Source organism: Alligator mississippiensis, chromosome 5 (genome assembly GCF_030867095.1).
Source record: "Alligator mississippiensis isolate rAllMis1 chromosome 5, rAllMis1, whole genome shotgun sequence".
In the NCBI taxonomy this organism is placed as follows: Eukaryota; Metazoa; Chordata; order Crocodylia; family Alligatoridae; genus Alligator; species Alligator mississippiensis.
The window spans coordinates 216910549-216932718 of NC_081828.1; the positions used below are offsets into that span (position 1 = coordinate 216910549).

Genomic DNA, 22170 nt, shown 5'->3' on the forward strand with positions numbered 1-22170 from the left:
ATCAGAGTGACACTCAGGGAGGACACGGGGCTTAATTTTTGACACGCCTACCAAAATGGTTGCCCTCAACCAGGCAACCTCCACATTTGTACTATCACTAACACCCAGAACTTCCAGGGTTTTGTTTTAAACGTGTCTGGGATGCGGGGCTGCTGGGTCAGACCCCTGCACAGTGCTCCGCTTCTAGGTGAGGTCCCCCGTGAAATGTCTGGCTTCTGCAGCATTTGCAAAATGTGCAGATTTGCAAGGAGAAGGAGCTTCTAAAAAATCAGGTCCTGCCCCAAGACCTGCCGCTGCATTTTCTCTGCCCAGCTCGGTTCAGCCCAGCTCTGAGCTCACCGTGGCCAGCCTGAGCTCGAGGGCATTTCAAGAATCTTTTTTCCTGCTGATGATGATGGTAACTTTCCCCCATAGGCCTCAGTTCCCGGCTGTGCGAGGCCATCAGAGATGAGTACTCCCTGGGGCAGATCCTGGCAGTGACCGTAGCCCCTCACCAGGCTGGCGAGAGCCCTCTCCAGCACTACAACGCCTTGCTGTGCCTCGCGTGGCTCCAGAGGTAACGGGAAGGAGCTGGGAGGGGAAGAGGAGTCAACAGAAAATGATGGTCAGCCAAGGTTACTTGTCCTTGTCTAATGCTGGGTCTCACTGCCTGGACACCCCCTGCCCCGTGAGGCACTGACCCTGCCCTGAAGAGCTCACACCCTGGGGAAACTGAGGCTGCAAGCACGGAGTGAGGGGGAGAGCTGAGACTTTTACTCTGCATTTAACACAGCTAAAATTTACCACCAGCAGAGAGCTGCGCCCAGGGAGTTTTACCCCTGAGTTTTGCAAGGGTAATTCCACACCAGATTCAAAGAGGTTATACCAGGATCGGTCTACATGGCACATGTCTGCTTCTTGTTAACAGTGGTGTCATGAACTTATAGGAAAGTCCAACTCGCAGGGTCCTTACAGGGTCACATCTAGTCCAGCCCCTTCTCAAGGCAGGGTTATCCCTGACTAAGCCATCCCGGACACTTATTTGTCCAACCTGCTCTTCAAAGGTATCTGCTGTAGTCCTGGACCACCCTCGGGGTGAGAAAGTTGTTCCCAACTCAAACCTAGATTTCTTCCACTCCTCCTTCTCATCAGCTCTTGACAAAACAGGACCTTGATCCAATGGCAAGGAGACCAAGACAACTGGGGATCTTGTTCTTGTGCAGCCTGCGTCCGCCTTCGCAACCGCTCAGATTCCAATATCTTCTTCCACCAATTATTCTTCAAGTATCTGAAGACTAGGTTTGGCAAGCTGATCAACTGACTGATCAAGTATTCTCAATTGATCGGTCAACTGACTGCGTTTTTTGACTGGTCAAAGATTATAGCAATTTTATGGGGAGTGAATATTTTTTTGCAGGTTTGTTGACAGAAATATGATTTATTTTATCATTTTTTGGCACGCTTAAAGGAAAATTGACTTGTTCTGTGTATGGCTTGACTGCATTGGCCAGTTTTTTACAATTTTTGACCAATTTTTGACTGGTCAATTGATTGAACTTTATTTACATACCCAACCCTACTGAAGACTGTTATCAAATCCTCCCTCAGTTTTTTCTCCAGAATAAATAATCCACTTCTTCTAACCTTTCCAATTGAGTCAGGTTTCCCCAGCCTCTAATCAATCTTCCTGGTATTCACTGTAGTCTTTAAAATTTGTCCATGCCTTTCCTGAAGTGCGATAACCAAACCCTAGACACCGTACTCTAGGCGAGGTCTCGCCAGTGCTGAACAGAATTGCTTCCCTTAATTTAAAAGCAGTGCTTCAACTAATACAGCCTAGCACGTTGTAGGCTTTTTTTGCAACGAGGGGACAGTGTTGGCTCTTATTCACCATAACCCCCAGGTCCTTCTCTACAGTCCCACAGCCCAACCAGTCACTCCCCAAGCTGCATCTGTGGACTCTGTTTGTGGACTCCAGATGTGGCCTCCCCAGTGCTGAATAGAGGAGAAGAATCACTTCCCCGATCTGCTGGTGATGCTCCTGCCAAAGCATTTCTCCATTTATTCTGGTCATTTTGAATCCTAGCCCCACCCTCCGCAGTGCCTGCAACTCTACCCAGCTGGGTGCCATCTGCCGCCGTGCGAGCTGTGCACTCAGTCCCGTCGTCCACATCACTACTGAAGATATTACTCAACACTGAACCCAGGGCAGACCCCTGGGCACCCCGCTCCATCCCTCCTCCCAATTAGACACTGAGATGAGGCTGGCAACACTGGGTTAAACGTGCCGTGTGTCCGCTTCTCAGTTCCTGCTCTAGACAGACCCTTAACCTGTTTCCTTTAATCCTTTGTCACTGAGACTTGGAGCTCTCCTTACGTGTGTATGTACAGCACCTAGTGCCCTGGGGCCCAGATCCTGGCAGGTCTTCTAGGGGCTGCTGCGGTGCATCTAACAGCGATGCTAACAATTGATGGGCCTGTAATTGTGCAGCCATCTGACATCAGAACAGCTCATTCCTGCAGCATCTACTTTGTCTGTACCCAGGCAAGACGTAACGCTGTCTTTGGGGGATGCCTGGATTCGCCCCCAAGCAACTGGAGAACAGTGAATCTGCTCTGTATTTGCACAGGCACGCGGACGGCATCCTCCTGCTCCAGAACGACGAGGTGCTGGCGAGGGCGGGAGCCCCCCACGCAGCTGCCGTCCAACCCCGGGTCTCTCTCTCCTCCATGAATGCCTACATCGCCTCCTGCCTCGCCGGGCTCCTCTACCCAGTCGAGGCTTTCACGGGCAGGTGAATCCAGGGTGGGGCTTTGTCTTGATTTGAAACACCACATATGCCCTGCAGACATCTCGGGGCTTGGTAGAGGAAACCTGCCACCCTTCAGTCGGGAGCCGGCCGGTGAGCTGGAGCCCAGAGGAAGCTGTAGGTGGTTATTTGGTGGTATCTGACTGTGCCTCTTGCTTTTTGGCAGGGTCAGCATCGGGATGGAGCCGTGGGAGCTGTTGAGGGCCGTCTGCCCCATGCCGGCCATGAAATTCCTCTACGTCTCTCAAGCCAGCCAGAGGTATGGAGGAAACGTCTCCCACGGCAGGAGGGAGACTCTGATGAGAGTCCTCTGTCCCACTCTTAGCTGTCCAGGCCGGTGATTCTCCACCTGGGCGTCGCAAGATCCTTTCGTGGGTGCTCTGGGATGGGGCATGACATTTGCACTGTTAGTAACCTCCTACGTGTGACTCACAAGATACACCCAGGGACTTCCAACAGTAATCCAGCACATCAAAACCTTCTGCCCCGCTGTGGCCTTGCTGAGCTCTTTGCCACAGGGAAAAAAATGGCTCTGTTCATAAAATTGTAAAAAATGAGGGTTGGAAGGGAGCTCAGGAAGTCACATCTAGTCCAACCCCCTGCTCCAAGCAGGACCAGCCGCAACTACATCATCCCAGCCAAGGCTTTGTCTACCCAGGTCTTAAACACCTCCAAGGGTGGAGAGTCCACCACCTCTCTAGGTAACCTGTTCCAGGGCTTTACCACCCTCCTTGGGAGAAAGTTCTTCCTAATATCCAACCTCAACTTCCCTTGCTGCAGCTTGAGCCCATTGCTCCTTGTCCTGCCATTTGCCCCCACTGAGCACAGCCCAGCTCCATCCTCTGTGCAACCCCCTGCAAGAGGCACAGCTCTGGAGGCCACTGCCCCAAGCCTTGGTACTAGCGGGCCTCTTGCAGGAAGTGTTTTCGTACCAAGCCAGGCCCCTGAAAGCATGTGGCTTCCTGACAGGCTCAGCATCCAGGCATAAAAGCACTGTGTTTGCAGACCCCGGGGCTCGCCACCCAGGTGATCCTGGGGGTCTCCGAAGGCCTGTCTGTCTCGTGCATTTCAAGCTGGTCTCGAGATCATGGAGGTCAGATGCCCGACTTGCCTGGGGTGGGCCGGATCGCAGACATGCTACTGCTTGGTTCACACGGCCCCACTCCACTGAGGGGTCCGATCAGTGAGGGGTGAACGTCCCTGCTTGGTCAGGAGCCGTTTGGTTTCTCTTGGGCTCCAGCTGCCTTGACCCCTCCTTTTTGAGGAAGTCAAAGCCACAAGCAAGTCGGTTGTTACAGCAGCAAATCCCAGAAGACAAGGAAGGAAACCCTGAGATTTCCCCGGGTGCATAACTCCCTTCTTGCTTTTTCGTACCCCCAAGGGCTGTTCAGTGACTTTTACTTGCACTAGCATGTGTCAGGGGCAGGTGATGGCTCTCGGCACCATCCCACAGCCTGTGAGAGAGGAGACTTAGCCCAGGGCAGCGTGCAAACCACCTGGGTGAAGTAGTGCCACAGCAAGCAGCTTCCTGGGTTTTCAAAGCCATCAGGAGAAAGCTTCTTGCATCCGTTCCTGGGAGGTGCTGGCAGCGGCTTTGCTGGGCTCTGCCCCCCAGGCGGGGGTGGAAGCAGCCGCTCCGTTCCCCTGCAGCTGTTGCTGAGTTGGGTCTGTTTTCCCTTTCCCAGGGGCACAGCGTTTTGGGACAGCCTGGCTTCTTCGGCTGTGCGTTACTTACCTCGCGAGTCTCACACCGGGCAACCAGTATCCTTTTGCCCCAGAAGCCATCCACCCTAAACCTTCCCGAGTCGGGTAATGTGGAGCAGGCCATCTACAGGCAGGCACGGGCCAAGAGAAAGCCCTGTCGCAGGGCCTGGCTGAGGCAGGGAGAGAGAAAGCAAAACCTTGCGTGAGTTTTGCACGCAGATGTCGAATGCACCAGGATGTGGAGCAGACATGCGCCGTTAGTCTGGGATAGCTGTGTGCAGTATGTGGATGTGACTGGGCTGTATCACTGGGTGACAAAGGAGCAGGGAACAGCCTGTTCACCCGTAGCCCAGGACTGTCCCAGGACAAGCTGACAGGTGCACCTGTGTAGCTGTCACGGGCGTAGCTCTACCCTGGATTTCTCCACCCCCGGTGCAGGTTGCACAGCCGCACATCACATGCCCCCTCCTTCACGCTGATGTGTCCAGACCCTGAGTCCATCAGAGGCAGTCCTTCCTCCAGCACCAACCTACTTCTCACAGTCAGCAACTGACCCCCACAGGGTTTGCTTAAGCAGATTGGAGAGAACCACCCTGGCTGTACTTTGGAGGCCAATAGTATTATCCACATTATGCAGAGGGGAAAGCAAAGGCAGGCAGTTCCCCTAGCAGGAAGAGAAGCAGTAAGACACACCCCAGCTGTGCTGGGTGCCACGGGTTTCATGAGGCTCCCTGGGTTGCGATTCCTACACAACTAAATGTGTGACCCCCTTGTCTGGGCCCAAGCGAGGGGGTCTGGAGGGAGGCGACAGGGCTGTCCCTGGGTCTACCATCGCCTCGGTCCTTAGCTCGCCTTGCCGCCAGCATCACAGCACAGCCGTGCTCGCCGTAGCCCGCAGCCCTGACGAGGACTCCTTCCTGCGGGCCCACACCTCGGTGCTGAAGAGGCTGCGCCAGGCCTGCCGGTGCGTCCCCTGGAACCCCTTCCCTGTCAGCTGCTGGACGGGTGAGTCTTGCTGCCCGTCCTGGTACATGGCTCCCATGGGCTGGGGGTCACAGCGCCCGCTGGTCCAGCTCCAGTGCAGCAAGGCTGCAGAGGCCAAAGCTGCATCGTCCTGGGGCAGGAGAGGAGGTCGTGGGGTGAGAGCATTCACAGATGTGTCGGCACGTGCTGAGGCATTGCAGAGCTGTGATGGCCTTGGCAGGGTTGCATGCTCCAGGCTGATGCCAGCTCCAGGTCACCAAGGCGTACCCATGTCCTTCCACATCACGGCTAGTCTGAGCCCGTGTCAAATCGCTGAGCACCTCACAAGCACTCGCTGTGCTCTGCCAGTCCCCTGCAAGGCTGTTACAGGAAACAAAGTAGGGGCTAGGTGACGTTCCCGGGGTCATGCAGAAGGGCAGTGGCAGAAACTGAGCCCAGAGGCCTGGACTCCTATATCTTAACCATGACACTCTCCTTCCTGGTATGACATGAGACAGCTTGGGCCTGGTGAATGCAGATGCATTGACCTGAATGGAGTTGGTGCCACTTAGCTGAGCCTGGTCCCCAAGGGTCCCCTGGGGGAAGATGTACAATGCCTCCGTGGCAGAGCCTGGCACTGCACAGGTCCACAGAGGGGCAGGGGAAAGCAGTCAAGTCCTGCTCAGGGGGAAGAGTTCGCAGCCCTGCTCTTTGTAAGGGAGCTAAGTAGTCCTTAGACAATCGGCCAGAGTCCGGCTGGACTGGAAAGCGGCTCGGGAAAGCAGGTCTGCAACCTGCTGCATCCACTTGTCCTTGGGGCTCCACCAGCAAAGGCCGCAGGCGCCCCTGAGGGCAGTGGAAGGAGACAGGAGCAAAAAGGGGAAAAGAGAGAAATCATGATAAGGTAGACGGGGCAGTGACCCTTTGTGGGGGAAAGTCCTTCGGGTTCATCTGTTTGGCTGCCAAGAAGTGGTGGAGAAAAGCAGGCCCCTTGGGAGGACCCACTGGTTGTAGAAACCCCTTGAAACCATCCCTTATCCTCCCGATGGATTTATATTGTGCCAGGAGGTCGGTCATGGAGCCAAGGCCAGGGGTGCTGAGCAAACCCAGAACACATATTTGTGGGCTGAGGCGGTGAGGGCACTACCGCATGTTCTTTGCAGGAGTCACGACCATCATGGCCAGCTGCCTTTTATTGATCGCTTCTCCCACAGACATCGGAGCCACAGCTCCAAGTCAGGGTTGAATTGAAAGCTGCGCGCTGGAGACATGAGTCGGGCACGAGAAATAGGTGCAGAGGAACCAGCTTCTGGGTCCAGACCCCCTTTGAAGTGCACCTGGCATAGCGCCTCCGCAGGCAGTGGTGCCAGAGGGCTAACGATGCTGGCATGTTTGGAGCCAGTGCTGTGTCTGGCTGACGGTCGCGTGGGACAGGGGTACGCGGAGTTGTGTGAAGGGGCCTAGTTCACTGGAGGACGTGACAGGAACACGTGACTCTGAAGTGAAGCAAGTCTCACGCCCTTTACCAAGGGGAAACTGAGGCACAAACGGTCAGCTGAGGCTGGGTCGCGCAGGGAGTCGGTGAGGGAAGGATAAGGCCTTCCAAGATGTCCCAAGGACAGCAAGCCCTTTGTACAGTCCACCCCCACACCTTAATGCATAGCTCTTGGCACTGGAGGACCAAACTCAGCTGGGCCGGGCACACGAATCCTTTCCCCACCGGAGACAGGTTGGTGCCGTGTGGCCCTTCTCACCCAGGTTAAATGCTTGGCTCTCCTGGGCGGGAGGAGTAGGGGCTGAACAGCTAATGCTGGTGCTGAGGTGACTCTCCTCCCCCAGACTCTCGCAGTGTCGCGGAGCCGGGATCTCACAGCCACTCCCTGACCGTCTGCGCCAACCACAGCAGCTCGGCCGATTTCCTGCAGCAGGTAGTGGAGAGAGCCCGGGTCATGTATCGGGCCGGCGCCTACCTCCACTGGTACTGGCGCCACGGCTGCGAGGAGGAGGATTTCCGGCAGGCCTTTGACACGCTTCATTCTGTGATGGATGACTACGGACACCTGGGGGAGTAACGCAGGGGCGCCTTCCCCAAGGAAGGGCTGGGTAGGGCGATCTCTCGTTAAAGGGCTGTGGTTCAGGGTGACCCGGCCGGGAACCAGTACTGTGGCAAGTGGCACTGACGCCAGAATGAGCTTCTTGGCTAGTGTGGCAAACAGCCCAGGACCCCTGTGGACCTGGCAGGGGAACAGATGCCCCATGCCAGTGACCCAGGCCCGGGGCAAATGCTGAGCAGAGGGGTGGCAAGGGCTAGCACGATGGAGTCCACAGATCTGGGGAAATCATTTTCTGTAGCGTGTTCTACCCCGTGGACCCAAAGGAGCAGACAAGGGACATCTTCAGCTATCCTGGGCTGACCACAAGCCAGAGCTACGACCTCCCAGGACGCAAGCCAAGGCCCAAAGGCTCCCGCTTGTGTCAGGCTGGGGTGCACGGCTCTGGGAGCACTTCCCTGTTTGCCTGATAGGCAGGAGGGGGCATCCCTGGGACTCCTCATGGCAAGACAGTGGGGCAGACTCTGGCCCCTAATTCAGCATCCGGGGAGGGACCTGAGCATAAGTAAGGCTCTGACGGCTTGTCTGGCCGCATATCTCACTCCCGATCAGTCCTGTCCTGAGACCCAGGATGGCTTGGATGGGGGACGGGGCTTCCTGCATCCAGCAGAAGCCTGGGGCAAAGCCTGGCCTGCCCTGGGGCACGGTGAGGGGTGTTGCTGGGAGGGCTCCTCCTGCAAGGCCCCCGGCGGACAGCAGCTTCCCCTGCGAGCTCTCAGAGCTGCCCCAGGGAGTACCAGGCACGCTGGCTGCGGCACATGCCAGGGCAGAAGCTGGCTCGCTTCCTTTTGCTGGCCGCAGTCCCCTGTGGGCGCCATGCGATTGCGTCTCTCCTCTCTGCTCTCCAGATGGGCTCCCATGAACACAAAGTGCCTGGCGGGACAGCTGGCAGAGGAGCTCTGCCAAGTGCATTGAGCCTCCTCCAGGCAGGGTGCCCAGGGGAAGGGGCTGAGGGTCCTTCCTTGTGGGTCCCTGGGGCTCCCGCAGTTCTGGGGTGCTCCAGGGGCTGGCGCAGGCGCTGGGGGAGCTCAGACACTTGCAGCAGTGCCCGGGCTGTGCCCTCAGGGTGCTGCAGGCAGTCTCTGTTGCCTCTCTCCTCTGCCCCCAACATGCCCCCTGAGCTGCAGCTTCCAAGGGGTTGGAGGCAGGCTTGCCCAGGGGATCTGTTCCCTGGCAGGGTCCCTGTGCTGCGCCGGCCCCTTTACCTACGTGAAGGGGTCAGATCTATTAGACTTGCCCGTAGAAAGCTCCTACATCTCGGGCTCCTCCAGAGAAGCCCAGCCAGCCTGGGGAGCTCGCAGCCGACAGCCTTGCTCTTTCCAAGGCTAAAACAAGCATGAAAAGAGCAATCCTTCCCAGTCTTCATCCCCCACAGAGAAGCAGAGGGGGAAGCTCAATCTTTCCTCCACAGCTCCTGCCAGGTGCTGCCTTTTCCAGGAGCACGCGGGGAAACAGGTCCGCTGTTGTTTCAGGTCGCTAACCTGCATTTCCTCGTGCTGCACAGTGACGGCCTGGGATGCCGACTTGCCTTCATTCTCACTGGACCACAGCTCTTTTTCATTACCGCGGCTTTATTTCTTGATCTACTCTAAAAATAAAGGTGGGAGCTGTCTGAGGTCGTTCGGTTTAGTTCCCTCGCGTGGGCCAGCGTGCAGAGGGCTCCGCTCTGACTCTGTCTCCGTCACACGTTGTGCAGAAGTGATGAGGATTTGTTCTTCACGGCGGCTGGGAGGAGGCCGGGTTTCTTCTGCATTTGCTGGAGCGAGGTCACGGTTCTGAGGTAACTGTGCTGATGAAGGAAGACGAGATCTAGTTATTCCCTGGGCTTCTGCCCCCGTCTGGTGTTTAGGAGGTGGATGGGGGCATGGCACAGAGACCCTTTGAGTCCCACCTTCAGCTGCTCTCTGGGTTGAGCGTGGCCCTTCCCGAGAACTGAGGAGCTGCCCCACCACATGACACCAGTAGCCCATCAAGTCCGGTATCCCCCCTCCAACACGTGCCAGCTACAGGGAGCCCTGAGATGCCCCTGCGGCAGTGGCCCATCCTCTACAGACCAAGCCACTAAGGTAACTTGGGGATGGGTAAGCCACTGCCACCTGGCTCTGGCCTGCAAAGGTCTGATCTGGGCCATGGGGGCCAGAATGGAGACCCCCTTGTCAGGCTCATGTCCCCGTCCCCACCACTGCTGCGAGGGGAAGGTGTCAAGGTAGTTAGGAGGGTAATGCAGCCTCCTCGCTGCCACGTTTACCATTGCCGACGGCTGCTGGCAACTACAGTCGGTGCCAGTTAATGGGGGGGAGAGGGGGCAGCAATGGAGTCTGGGGGGGCCGCTGGCCCTGCCGGCACCCCCACACCAGCAGCATCTCCCGCAGAGGGGCTGGGGGATGAGGCTGATGAGGCTTCCCTGTTTTCCGTCTCTGCTGGCGGTGCGCTGCGGCAGGGTGTTCCAGCGGCCGGGTGGCAAGAGGCTGCCCACCGCTGGTAAAAGGCTCCCAACCCCTGGTGTAAGTCAGGGTAGCGCTCTCCGTGCAATGCCAGCGGGGGATCCAGCCCGCGGCCTCTGAACTTGGCCTCTGCTGAAGTGACTTGATGCAGAGCTCGGCAGCACAAGCCGCAGAGCGGGGGGTGATGAAGGGGGCTGCCAACACTTTACACCACAGGTGGGCCAGATCCAGCCCACGGTGCTGTCATCCTGCCCACTGGGCACCCCGTTCATCTGGAAACTTGGCGATGGAGAAGCGGTGGTCCTGTTGGACCCGGCACCTGGTGTTGGGGGCTAGGAGGGGGCAGTGCCGCCCCCTCCCCCAGGACCCAGTCCCAGTGCATGGGGGGCACCACTGCCCTAGACCAGCGGTTCTCAAACTTTTCAGCACTCCTGGATAGACTCGAGCACCCCTGAAAAATGCTATCTTAGTTCTCACTCCTTTCTTGACTACAGAAAACCTAGAGCTGTTATTCCATTGCAAAGAACTCAGCACGACCACAACCATGGATTTCTATTGGAAATCTCTGCGCTCCTCTTGTGATACAGGTACCCTGGGTGAGAATCGCTGCCCTAAACGCACTACATCATTATACCGGTGCCTTTGGAAAGGCTCGCCCAAGCCCCGCTGTCCTGCTGGAGCGGTCTACTCCAGAGGTAAGAGCACGGCAAGGGGCTGCTCTCACAGCACACGCCGACACGTCCACTTGTCCACCCAGCAGCCATCGGACTTGTCCACTTGTGTCCCCGGGCACACTACCTGCTGCTCCATCTTCGATTTGGCATTGTAGAAGGGGACTGAACCCGGGCAGGCCGGCAACACTGCTTTCTGCATCCGGTCAAACCTCTCCTGCTCGTCTTCATCCTGGGAGAAAGAGACAGGCAGGACCCAGCCCCATGTAAAACACGGGGAGGACTGGTTGGGAGGTTGCAGGAAACAAAAGGGTTATCAATGAACCTTCACCCTAATGATGCCATGAGCATGGGGCCAAATGACGGTTCAGAGAGACCTGGATTGGAAAGGAGAGCCTTCCCCTCTCAGGGGGCTTACGTGTAACTGGGCAGGTGGCAGAAGACTTGTCAGCCGGTGTAAATGCTGACAACCGTTCTCCCAGCTCTGTGGCTTCTCAGAGCCCTGCTCTCTCCAGAAAGCACGCAGGAGGCCTGGGTGTGGACAGGCTCCGACTCAGGCAAGCCCATACATCTAATGGGGCGCCTGGTGACGTGCTAAGATACTAAAAAGGGACAAGGAAGAAGCCAGGACTCCTGAACAGCTGCTCTAGGTTGTGTCTCTCTTTCAGGGGCTCCTGAAAGAAAGACCTCATATATAGGCCAGGGGCAGGAACTTGATGGCCCTGAAATTCAGGGGAGCTTTGCCTTGGACTTCAGTTTTGTGTTGGACTTTCCCCTCATGGGCTCATCTCCTTTGCTGGATACAGAGTCCCAACCGGCATCCCGTCTCTTCCATGATCCTCATAGATGTCTGGCCTGTAGTTTCCTGGTACATTTAAGAACAAGCTTCCTCCATTTCCCCTCACCTTATACTTGCTCCATGTAGCCTTACAGCCATGTAATTCAGTAGGTAGGCAAGAAGTCTATCATGATACCCCTCAAGACACTTTCAAAAGACACGTTAGAAGGGAACGTAATAAGTCCCAGCCCTCCACGACCTCTTTTGCTTTTGTCCCTCCCAGGCACCTGGCTCTCTGAGTTAGTTGAAGGCTGCCATGTGGAGCCCAGAGTCCCTGTTTTCTCTCCTGGTGCCTTCCTTTCCTTTTCTATCGTACCATCATCTCCTCCCTGGTAAGGTGAAGGGTGCCCAGGAGCAGGTCTGCCTCATTATCCTGTTGGCTGTAGGAAGCCAGGCCCCAGATATAAATCCAACAACCCCAACCCCTTCCTCATCTCTGGCTGCCTCCCAATCCTGTCACCCGCATCATCTGACCTCTCCGGCAGTGCCTCGACTGTGGTTTCTTTGCCCTCTGCTTTTATCCTGCTCTCTGACACTTGCCTATGCCTTCTGGCTCTTGTCTTCAGCTCCTGACTGCAGTTCCTGACCTTGTCTCCAGCTACCTGACCCTGGGTCTTGGCTCCTGGGTTCTTGTCTTACACCTCCTGACTTTGGTGCCTGATCAGGGCCCTAACCCCCCTGTGAGGCAGCTCACACCCCAATTTCCAACAGCTTGAGCAGCCAAAGTCCTTCTCAAAGCACCAGGCTTATCTCCTGAGGCTGGCTTCCTGCAGCTAGGAGGGTCATGAGGCACAACTGCATCAGTCAGGTGGCTCTTGTCTAGCCATGACCCGGGTGCAAGCCCTTAACCCGAACGCTCCCAAGTTTCCACCTACCTTCACTTTGCAACGTATCAAAGATGTAGGTCAAACCAGGCTGTAAACTCAGACTTGGGCCTAGCTGAGTGCAGGACCAAACTGAGTACCCTGGGATACATCAGCAACCTATGTCTGCAGAGCTGGGGCTTTGGTGGTGTTCAGCAGTGCGGGGTCTTGGCTGCATTCAATGGCAGTGAGGTCTTTGAATGCTTGACCCTGAGCTTTCCAGTCAAACAAAACCATGGTCCAGTCAGGGCAAAGGAATTCCTTTTCAGTTATAATTCCCAAATGTCCTTGCTCAGGTCTGCAAGGGCTGGGCAGTGTGTATAATACAGGCAAGGTGGTAACGTCTCCCTCCTCAGTACCGAGTGGGTCTGGGCTGTCACTCTGCACTGCAGAGATGGCTCCACGCCAGTGGCAATGTATGTGGAAGTGTCTGAGCGCCTTTGGTATGGAAGGCACCACGTCTGTGGCAAACAGCTCTGGGTCTGAATCCCATGTTTAAATATAACCCAAACCCTGGACAGGGTTCAGAGGAGAGCGATGCGCAGGAGGAAGAGCCTGGGGAATATGAATGTTGAGAGAACTGTCCATGCTCAGGAAGGACAAAGGGTCACTGATTCCCACAGGAATCCTGTCTCTACAGATGTCTGGCACGGCGCCGAGAGCTGCTCTCAGTGCCGGCAGGACAATGGCGTTGTAAACACTACAGATCACAGAGGCTGGGAACAAGTCTCCCAGCTACTCCCTGCACCTCCTACCTGCCTTGGTTATTGATAGCAAGCAGATCACCAACTGCTTGAAGGAATCGATTTCCTATCATTCACTTAGATCATACACCGAAGTGAGACATGCCTGCTGACAGCAGCTCTCCTGCTTCTCTCCCTACAGATGACATCACCGCTAAGAAAAAGAGTCCAAACTATAACTAACCCCCATATTGCCTCAGGAGGACTCCCAGTCTTCTTACTGGCAACGCAACACCCATTAGCAAGCAGAGAAGGAAGACATGCATGGCAAAACTCACCAGACACATGACTCTGTTAATGGGGATCATACCAGGTCGGATGTTGCCGCCGGGTTTTATCGCTTCTTGCACGTCCTCGGGAATAAGGAAGGATTCATTGTACCAGATTTCAAACTCTGAAAGGCAAAAGGAGAGGACAAGAAACAGGGCTGCGATGGGGAAGGAGACTAGGGCTGTATTTCTCCTGGCTTCCTGCGACGTGGACTGCAGTACTTTAACCGTGCGGCAGAGCTGCTGTCAGCTGAAACCTGCTGCATGTGGACAGGTTATAATCTGCTGCCTTTACATGGGGAGCGGGTCTCAAACATGCTCTGTCCTTGGGGAATCCATTATGTAGGTGCAGGGTAGAGCTACCCCGAATGGCCGCTGGAGGTCATTGTTCCTGCACGCTGGGACAGAGGAAAACAAGTTTCAATCTGGCATCTAGAACCTCGGAGGGAGCAGTGATTGGCGGCCAGCACATTTGTGGTCTGCAAGCCCAGCACTAAATGGGCGTGCTGTCCCATAATAGCAAGTGAGCGTGCACAGCAGGTGTTGCAAAGCTGCTGGGACAAGCCTTGTTGTTAATAACAGGCATTTCCCAGGCAGCCGTCTCCAAGGTCTCCGCTCCTCCCTACGTTCCTCGCGGGGCCTGGATCTGAGGGAAGTGAGCCCCTGGGGACGCTCTGTTCTGCAGGAATGCCCCACGCAGGAATTAGGGCAGGGTGGGGAATGCGACATGCCGAGCTCTGCTTTCACTAGCCCTGTGTCAACGTGAGTAGAAGAGCACTGGCTTTCTGCCCTGACTTGAAAGAGCCATCTCGGCATTAAAAGCATTTGCGTGGGTGACCCTGGGATTTCACATTTCAGCAAATGCAAACATCTGGAGCTCCAAGTGTAGGCCAAGTCTTGGTTGCCCCCGAAACCAATGGCAAAACTTCAATGCAAGTAGGATTTGGCCCCGAGTGGAGCAGTCTGGACAAAACACAATGCATTTGTTTCAGCCTGGGAGGTCCCCGTAAGCTTGGGCCTTGCTATGTTTGTAGAAAATGGAGTAACAGATGCATGTGAAGCTTCCAACTGCGATACGTCTACATCTCGAGTCATGAACTCGCAGGCTTGGCAAGGTTCTCAGTCACCCCCTGCCGAGGCAGGATGCACTGTTCCTAACCTGAGGCAGACAGACGCCTGTGTAGCCTTTTCTTAAAAACCCTCGGTGCAGGAGAATCCACCACTTCCCTGAGCAGCTTTTTCCGCTGACCTGTTGCTCTTTCAGTTAGGAAGTTTTTATTTGTGATTGAATCTAAAACCGCTTTCCTGCAACTTAGACCCAGTGTCACCAGACCTGCAGTGGTGATTCGCAAGTGACAGCTGGGAGTAAGTTTGGCGGTAGGGACCCCTACATTTGGGTAGGTGTAATTGCTGTTATTTCTGTAGGTGCAATTGCTGATATTTAAACACCTGCTCCCTGTTTGATGAGCACTATCAGGTTCTTGGGGACACTACTGACTGCCCTAGACGGGGTACTGTCCGGAAGCACTGCATGTACCTGAGATCAGCCTGTTGCGACACTGGTCCACCAGCTGTTGACAGTACTGGATTTCTGCCCTCAGGTCCTGCAGTTCATCGTAATCAGACCTGTACTGCTTCTTCAGATCCTGGAGCTTCATGATCAGCAAGAACTCCTCCTCGTCGATTATGATCTGTCCTTTCTCATCAACATACTCCCCTGCAGGGGCAGAGAAGGAAGTGAGGGTTCCTCATGGGTGGAGGAGAGTGAGAAAGAACGGCGATCATGCTCTTAACCGCACACTAGTTACCCAGTTGTAATGAGGTTAACCACACGATCAGCATTTCCTCAGACCCACTGCTGCATGGAGTTGGAGCAGCTAATTCCTGAACCTGCTTAGATCTCATGTCCTCCCTGATCCAGCAGCGTGTAACTCAACCTGGTGAGATGTGAGCAGTGGGGTTCGGTCCTTGGGCCCACACTGTTTAACATCTTCATCAGCGACTTGGACGAGGGGGTGGAAAGCACACTGTTTGCTGATGACAGTGGGGCGAGGTGGACACACTTGAAGGGAGAGAGGCTGCAACTAGATTTAGACAGACTACAACAGTGGGCAGACGAGAATAGGATGGGTTCAACGCAGACAAATGCAGGGTGCTGCACCTGGGGAGAAGGAACCCACAGCACACATACAGGCTGGGGAGTTCCCTTCTTGAAAGCACAGAGGCAGAAAGGGATCTTGGAGTCATTATTGATACAGATGCGTCTCAAGCCGGTCCAGAGAGGTGATCCTCCCCCTCTGTGCGACTTGGGTCAGGCCGCAGTTGGAGTACTGCGTCCAGTTCTGGGCGCCGCACTTCAGGAGGGATGTGGCCAGCCTGGAGAGGGTCCAGAGGAGGCCACCCGCTTGGTGAGAGGACAGCAGGACAGGCCCTACGAGGAGAGACTGAGGGACCTGAACCTGTTCTGCCTCAGCAAGAGGAGGCTGAGGGGGGATCTGGTGGCTGCCTACAAGCTCATCGGGGGGGATCAACAGCAAATAGGCAGAGCCCTTTTCTCCCCAGCACCACCTGGGGTGATGAGGAACAATGGTCATAAGCTGATGGAGAATAGGTTTAGGTTGGAGATCAGAAGGCAATACTTTACAGTTAGGGTGGCCAAAATCTGGAACCAACTTCCCAGGGAAGTGGTCCTCACCCCTACCTTGGGCAAATTCAAGAGGAGGTTGGACGATCACCTGTCTGGGGTCTTGTGACCCCAGCATCCATTCCTGTCTGTGGCAGGGGGTCAGGCTAGGTGATCTGTTCAGGTCCCTCCTGACCCTAGCTACTATAAAACTAAAGTGGGTTGACTGTGCTTCCTGGCTACTTATCTCCTGCATGACACATGCATGACATGTGCATCCTCTTCCACCCCAGGGGCCAGTCCAGACCGATCAGTTCAAACAGGAGCACGTACACTCACAGCTAAGTCACTGTTACTCTGCCAAGGGGCAGGCAAAAGGGTTTTACACTGAACTGGCCTGATTCTTTTCTGAATGACACCAGCTCCATGTCAGCCTGAAATCCCTCTGGACATCCTGGGCCTGCAGTCTTCAACTGCATAAAGCCATGTAACAGGGCCCTGGGTGGCTGGTGAGCTGGGGGAAGAGGTGGCACTGGAGGGAAAAAGCAACTGCTCTTCCCTACTCCTGCCCGGATCTGGGGCTATCCATCCCCCCGGGCTGATGCTCACCCTGCAGCTCCCGTTCCTGCTTCTGAAGCTCAAGGGCCTCCTTGGTGATGTCCATCTGGTGCTTTATGAGGTTGATCCTCTGGGTTATCTCGCCTGCCTTCTTCTTCCTGTCACTGAGGATGGCTTTGTTCTCCTTGAAGATCCGGTTGATCTCACTCCCACGCTCATTTTTGAAGTCCTCAAATGCCACTGACTTCAAGGGAGGGGTACTGCATCAGGGCCAAAGAAAGATACAGGAAGACTCAGTTTGCTCTGCTTTGAGCTTGACTGACTTCCGCGGAGCAGAACGACAGGGTCTGTAAACCATCACAGGGCCCGTCACAACCCATCACAGCGCGGCTCTCTGCGGGAGCCTTCACGCCCTTCTCTCTGCGTAATGACTCCCAAGGAGGCAGAGTTACTTACACAGCAGCAAAACTCTCTCGAGGCTGCCTCAGGGTTGACTCTGCCCTGAAGCTGGGTCTTTATTGATCCAAATACCTGAGTGCTGGGGCCCCTGAGGCCAGCCTGGGAACCCAGGGGAGCAGAAAATGCTTACGTGAAGCAAGCCTCTTGCAGGTGCCGGTATATCCCATGACTAACTCCCCGGACTAGAATCCCACGGGATTGCCTATGGATCCACGTGCTCCCCCAGCATCCCCTATGACTACATGTGACACTAACCCCCCCCTGTACTCCCTACGCCACTGTGCCCTTGGCCCAACCTACGGGACACTGATTCTATGGAGATAATGCTTCTCTTTCATCCATCTTTGCTAACCTAGGGAAGCCGTCTTCTAACTGTCGAGTTCCCCCTACATTTGTCCTCTAGAAACAGATGCAACACAGAGAGATGGATGACAACAGGCGCTGTCTACATGTGAAATCAATACAAATGAATAAACTCTGGCGCACATTGCCCCGGAGTTTCTTGCTCCCAGGCGCTGTGTCTTGATGTGTGCCCAGGACCACAGCACATCGCGCCAGGTCAGAGCAGCTCCAGCTGCTGCCAGAAGGGCAGATACAAGGTACATTGGTGTGAAAGTCAATCAGTTCTTGCGGGAACTGAGCCCTGAGTGGTGAAGTGGTGTCAGCGCCTGATTTTAGCCAATGTTTGGAGCGCTTAGTGTAAGACAGGGGTAGCCAACCTGTGGGCTGTGGGGTCTGTGGCAGCCTGGGGAGAGGGCAGGTGGCACAGCAGCAGATATGGCACGGAGCAGAAAGCAGAGCATCACAGCAGGCAGGGAGTACAGGGCAGAAGCAGGAAGCAGAGCAGCAGATGGTGCAGGAGAAAGGGGCTGGCGTGGCATTCAGAGAGGGCGCGTGGCTAGTTTGTGGCATGCCTGCTAAAAGGGTGGGCCCTCACCGATCTAAGAGATCCCTGAAGTGCACCTCAGCTGAGACACACATGCAAGCCGTTCCCGTGTACATGCCTCGCGTCCCATGAACATGGTACGAGGCCCCTGGAAGGAGGTGTAAGAGCAGGACATGAACACGGAAATACCATGGCGTGAGGATAGCTAATGCTGTGATTCCCATTTGCTACCTGGAAGTTACATCCTCAGACGGGGCCTTATCCCTGTACCCTTGGCACAGGCTAATTCTCCCCTGCATGCAACCCCGTGGCTCTGTGGGTACACCCGTGTGACACAATGCAGTCCTGCGTACAAACATCAGAGCGACCTCTGACCTGGCTTTGCCATCACACAGGCTGCCAATACACGTGCCTGTTTGCATTCTGCTGAGAGCGTGTCAGAGCCGACTCAATTAATCACGTCTGCGCCACGTTCTAATGAGAAACTGCAGCGTGGCCTCCCCGGCATGTGTATTACCCCCCTGCATTTTAAAATGGCTGCAGGGGCACTTTATCTAAACCTTGTCGAATGAGATGTAGATAAAGCCTCTTGCAGCCATTTGTAAACATGCAGGGGCTTAATACACGTGACGGTGAGCTGTTTTAATTAGGGCAGTTGTCCAGGGACCATTCTAATTAAAATGCCCTCCCTCCCCCAACCCTCCAGCACATACATAGGCAGTGATAAAGTCTCATAAATTCAGTTCTCTACCCGGGCTAATGTACTCTCCTCACCAGGACTTCACTGCTCATTCACTGGGGAGGCCACACGTGGAGTCCTGTGTCCAGTTTTGGGCCCCCGCTACAGAAAGGATGTGGACACACTGGAGAGAGTCTAGTGGAGGGCAATGAACACAGATTGGCAGCTGGAGGAGAGAAGTGCGCTTAGTGAGTCTACAGAAGACCGAGGGGGATTGAATAGTAGCCTTCATCTCCCTGCAGGAGGTTGCAAAGAGGATGGAGCTGGGCTGGTCTCAGTGGGGGCAGATGACAGGACAAGGAGCAATGGGCTCAAGCTGCAGCAAGGCAAGTTGAGGTTGGAGATTAGGAAAAATGTTCTCATGAGGAGGATAGTAAAACACTGGAACAGATTACCCAGAGAGGTTGTGGAGGTTTCCTCTCCAACCTTGGGGGTTTTTAAGACCCGGGTAGACAAAGCCTTGGCTGGGATGCTGTAGTTGGGGCTGGTCCTGCTTGGAGCAGGGGGCAGGACTAGATGTGACCGCCTGAGCTCCCTTCCACCCTCATTGTCTATAAGTCTGTGATTCAGAGCTAGCTCAGGTATCTCTACACTGCGCTCTGCCATGCAGACATACCCAACGTGCTTGGCTGGCTTTGCAGTAATGGGTGAACCGTTTGCATTAGGCTGCAGGGATTCACTACCCGGTGAAACGTGCTCTGAAATGAGACGCACTGATACAAAACTGCCTACGTAGCTGCTTGAACATAAAGGTATCCATAGCAAACAGCTGGGTTTTTCTTCACGAGTCAGTGCTGCCACACTGGGAGGCGGGGAGATCTCTTCTCAAGGATGTGCACGGGGATCCCACGCTCCTTTCTTCTGTGGCTCGGCCCTCTGTGCTGTGGGACTGTTTCCTTGGGGCAGGGTGGGATTCGTAGCCAGGAGTTCACATATTCCATGCACTGAAAACTCCTCTGATCCTTCTTTCAACATTCCCTAACCCACCTCCTTTTGGGGAGCAGGCTCCATCTTCAAACTCCAAAAGGATCAAGGATAAGAAAGCTTTCAGCCCCACACTGCTGGTAGAGACCTCACCCTGGCCTCATGCTGCAGCAGGGGCAATTTAGGCTGGCGATTAGGAGGGACTTTCCGACTTGGAGGGCAGTCAAGCATTGGATGAGGCACCTAGAGGAGTTGTGGCATCTCCACGCTTGGGAACTTCCAAAAGCAGGTCAAACAGACACTTGGCTGAGGTGGTTTATGACCCTGCCTTGAGCAGGAGGCTGGACTAGATGCCTTTATACGGTCCCTTCCAGCCCTAGTTTCCTATGATCCTATATGCAGCAGCTTGCAAGGATGAATTTGGCAGTCTGCTGCTACATAGCTGCAAAGCTGGTTTTGGAGTGGCAGCAGCTAAAGCTATAGCCGTGGCTTCCCCTTCTCTGCCAGCAGCTGGACCTTGAGGAGAACAAGAAATACACAAGGAGGTTGAAGAAGACTGAGGAGCTGTTTCAAGAAGGAGTTTTCTTGGAACAGCTTCACTCTGCTCTGTGCTGCTTCTGGACTAGCGCAGACCCATGGGACAGGACAGCACAACCGGGGTGGCCAGCAGTGCTTGGAGAACTGCAGAAGGACAACGGGCACTTTCCTAGACATCTGCACAGCGCTTGCCCTAGCACTGCAGAGGTAGTGGGAGAGTTCCCTCATCTATTCAGAAGTGTGTGGCCGTAGCCGCCACTCCCGATTGCTACCCCTTGGTTACTAGCCAGTTCGACCTGGGCAGGCCAAGTGTTAGGGTCGTACAAGGGAGGTGTGCAGAGCTATTGTGAAGATGCTTCTGCTGTGTGCTGCAAGGCTTGCCCATCCTCAGGGGTTTATCAATGGCTCTGTGTGTACAGAATCCCCCACCGCGTTGGTGCAACTGGTGAAATCCACATTTCTATCATCTGATCCTACCACCAGGCTTCAAAGTGCCAAAAAACAGTGACTTGTAATGCCCTGTGCCTTAGTCTGGTCTGAAGTCTAGCTCCTTCTCCTCTCTGTCCTCCTTTTATTGCAGTGTTCCTGAATCTCCTCCCATGCTCTGCAAAGACCTCTGAGAGCTCCCCAACCATTTCCTTTTCAGTTCTCCTTGTCTTTATCCTCAAGTTTGCCAAACACTGGATGGTGATTAAGTCCAATGACTTTAAGGGTCTGGATAATGCAGTTACCAACTCTAGAAGACAAAAAAAGAAAGAAGCTGCTATTGTTCGCTGTTTGGTTTCCACGTTAGCAAAGCTAAGGCATTCACAGTTTGGGGCTTCCGTGTCCAGAGCCTCTTTCTAGTCCTGTGAGACCCTGGAGATGATAAGCTCTTTTCCAGTTTCTCTGGTGTGCTGCTGAGCTGGTATCAAGTTGTCTTCCTTCTGGTTTGCTGCTGTGTTGTATTTCAGGGAGGCTGCATGTGCAGTGTCTACTTATCTAATTAACACCGTGAATGGGGCACTATGAAACCAAGCTAAGGGCTGCATTTGCACTTCTTCAGTTAATCATAACACTGGAGGACATGCCCCAGCTCTAGGTGACCAAAAAAGGAATGAAAATAATGATTTATACAGGCTAAAGAGAACTCAGCAAGACAAGCATGGCCCTTCTGCATCAGAAGGGTGCTTCAGGACAGTCTGCATGGCTGGAAGGAGGCAACCATCTACTGGGAGACCAGGGGAAAGGCAACCCTGTCTGGCAGTGTTATAGCGCTGCAGAGCACTTTCTGTCTCCACAACCCCGTTTCCTATCCCTTCTGGATACCTGCAGTTTGCTGCAACTTAGACTCTGTTTTGCAACACATTTTGGCCATACAGGGAGAAAACAGTCCTTGTGCCTTGTGCTTTGCACTGTCCTGACTTCTTGTATTGTAGATATTACCGCTATAGTAGTAGGCAACTGTCTGTCTCCCGAGATAACAGAATTACACCAAGTGAGATATCAGCTCACTGAATATAATCCTTGCTATATGAGTCATAGTAAATTTAACATGCTGATTAAGCTTTTACTGTTAACAAAGCCCTTCAGATTTCTGTTAGTATAAGAAAAGTCTTTCTAGGACTTAGGTGGATACAGAAAAGACTCTCTAGGATTTTTGTTGATATTACAAAAGCCTTTCTTAGCTTCATGTTGATATAGCAAAGCCTTTCAAACTTTTAATGAGAAAAAAGCCCTCATAAGATGTTAATAATGAGACTAAACATGACAAAATGGCACTGAGTTTCTGCAGTCATTCCCTGCATAGTGAGAATGCAGCCTATACTTTGTAAGAGAAGCATACAAGGCTTGGCTCTCAATAAAGCCTTTGGCAAGTGAGGGACCATTATTTCTTGAATCTGGTGTGATAAGCAGCTGAGCACCCAGGGTAGTGGGCAGGGGTGGGATCGTTCACATGCAAGAGGCCTTCATCAAAGCAGGAGGCTGCACTAGTGTTGGAGGAGTGGGTATAGCTAGACAGGTCTGGCTTGATTGAAAGGACAGGAGACGGTATCAGGAGAAAGAAGA

At 54.3% G+C, this 22170-nt stretch overlaps 2 protein-coding genes across 4 annotated transcripts in view; one reads left to right on the forward strand and one right to left on the reverse strand.

Moving 5' to 3' along the window:
• Positions 1–9024, forward strand: part of LOC102567728 (uncharacterized) — a 35665-nt gene extending 26641 nt beyond the window's left edge. For all 3 annotated transcript variants that reach the window (XM_059729261.1, XM_059729260.1, XM_014596091.3), the window contains exons 6-11: positions 415–556; positions 2610–2774; positions 2956–3048; positions 4475–4550; positions 5357–5498; positions 7296–9024. In XM_059729261.1, the coding sequence (XP_059585244.1) occupies positions 415–556; positions 2610–2774; positions 2956–3048; positions 4475–4550; positions 5357–5498; positions 7296–7528 (851 nt within the window). In that variant the 3' untranslated portion in view covers positions 7529–9024. The remainder of the gene's footprint in view (positions 1–414; positions 557–2609; positions 2775–2955; positions 3049–4474; positions 4551–5356; positions 5499–7295) is intronic.
• A 94-nt stretch (positions 9025–9118) lies between these two features.
• The window catches only part of KIF9 (kinesin family member 9), a 53490-nt gene continuing 40438 nt past the window's right edge, over positions 9119–22170 (reverse strand). Inside the window, exons 18-22 of the mRNA XM_014596095.2 lie at positions 16628–16836; positions 14933–15112; positions 13405–13520; positions 10810–10914; positions 9119–9356 (exon numbers count right to left, since the gene is read on the reverse strand). Coding sequence (XP_014451581.2) covers positions 9249–9356; positions 10810–10914; positions 13405–13520; positions 14933–15112; positions 16628–16836 — 718 coding nt within the window. The 3' untranslated portion in view covers positions 9119–9248. The remainder of the gene's footprint in view (positions 9357–10809; positions 10915–13404; positions 13521–14932; positions 15113–16627; positions 16837–22170) is intronic.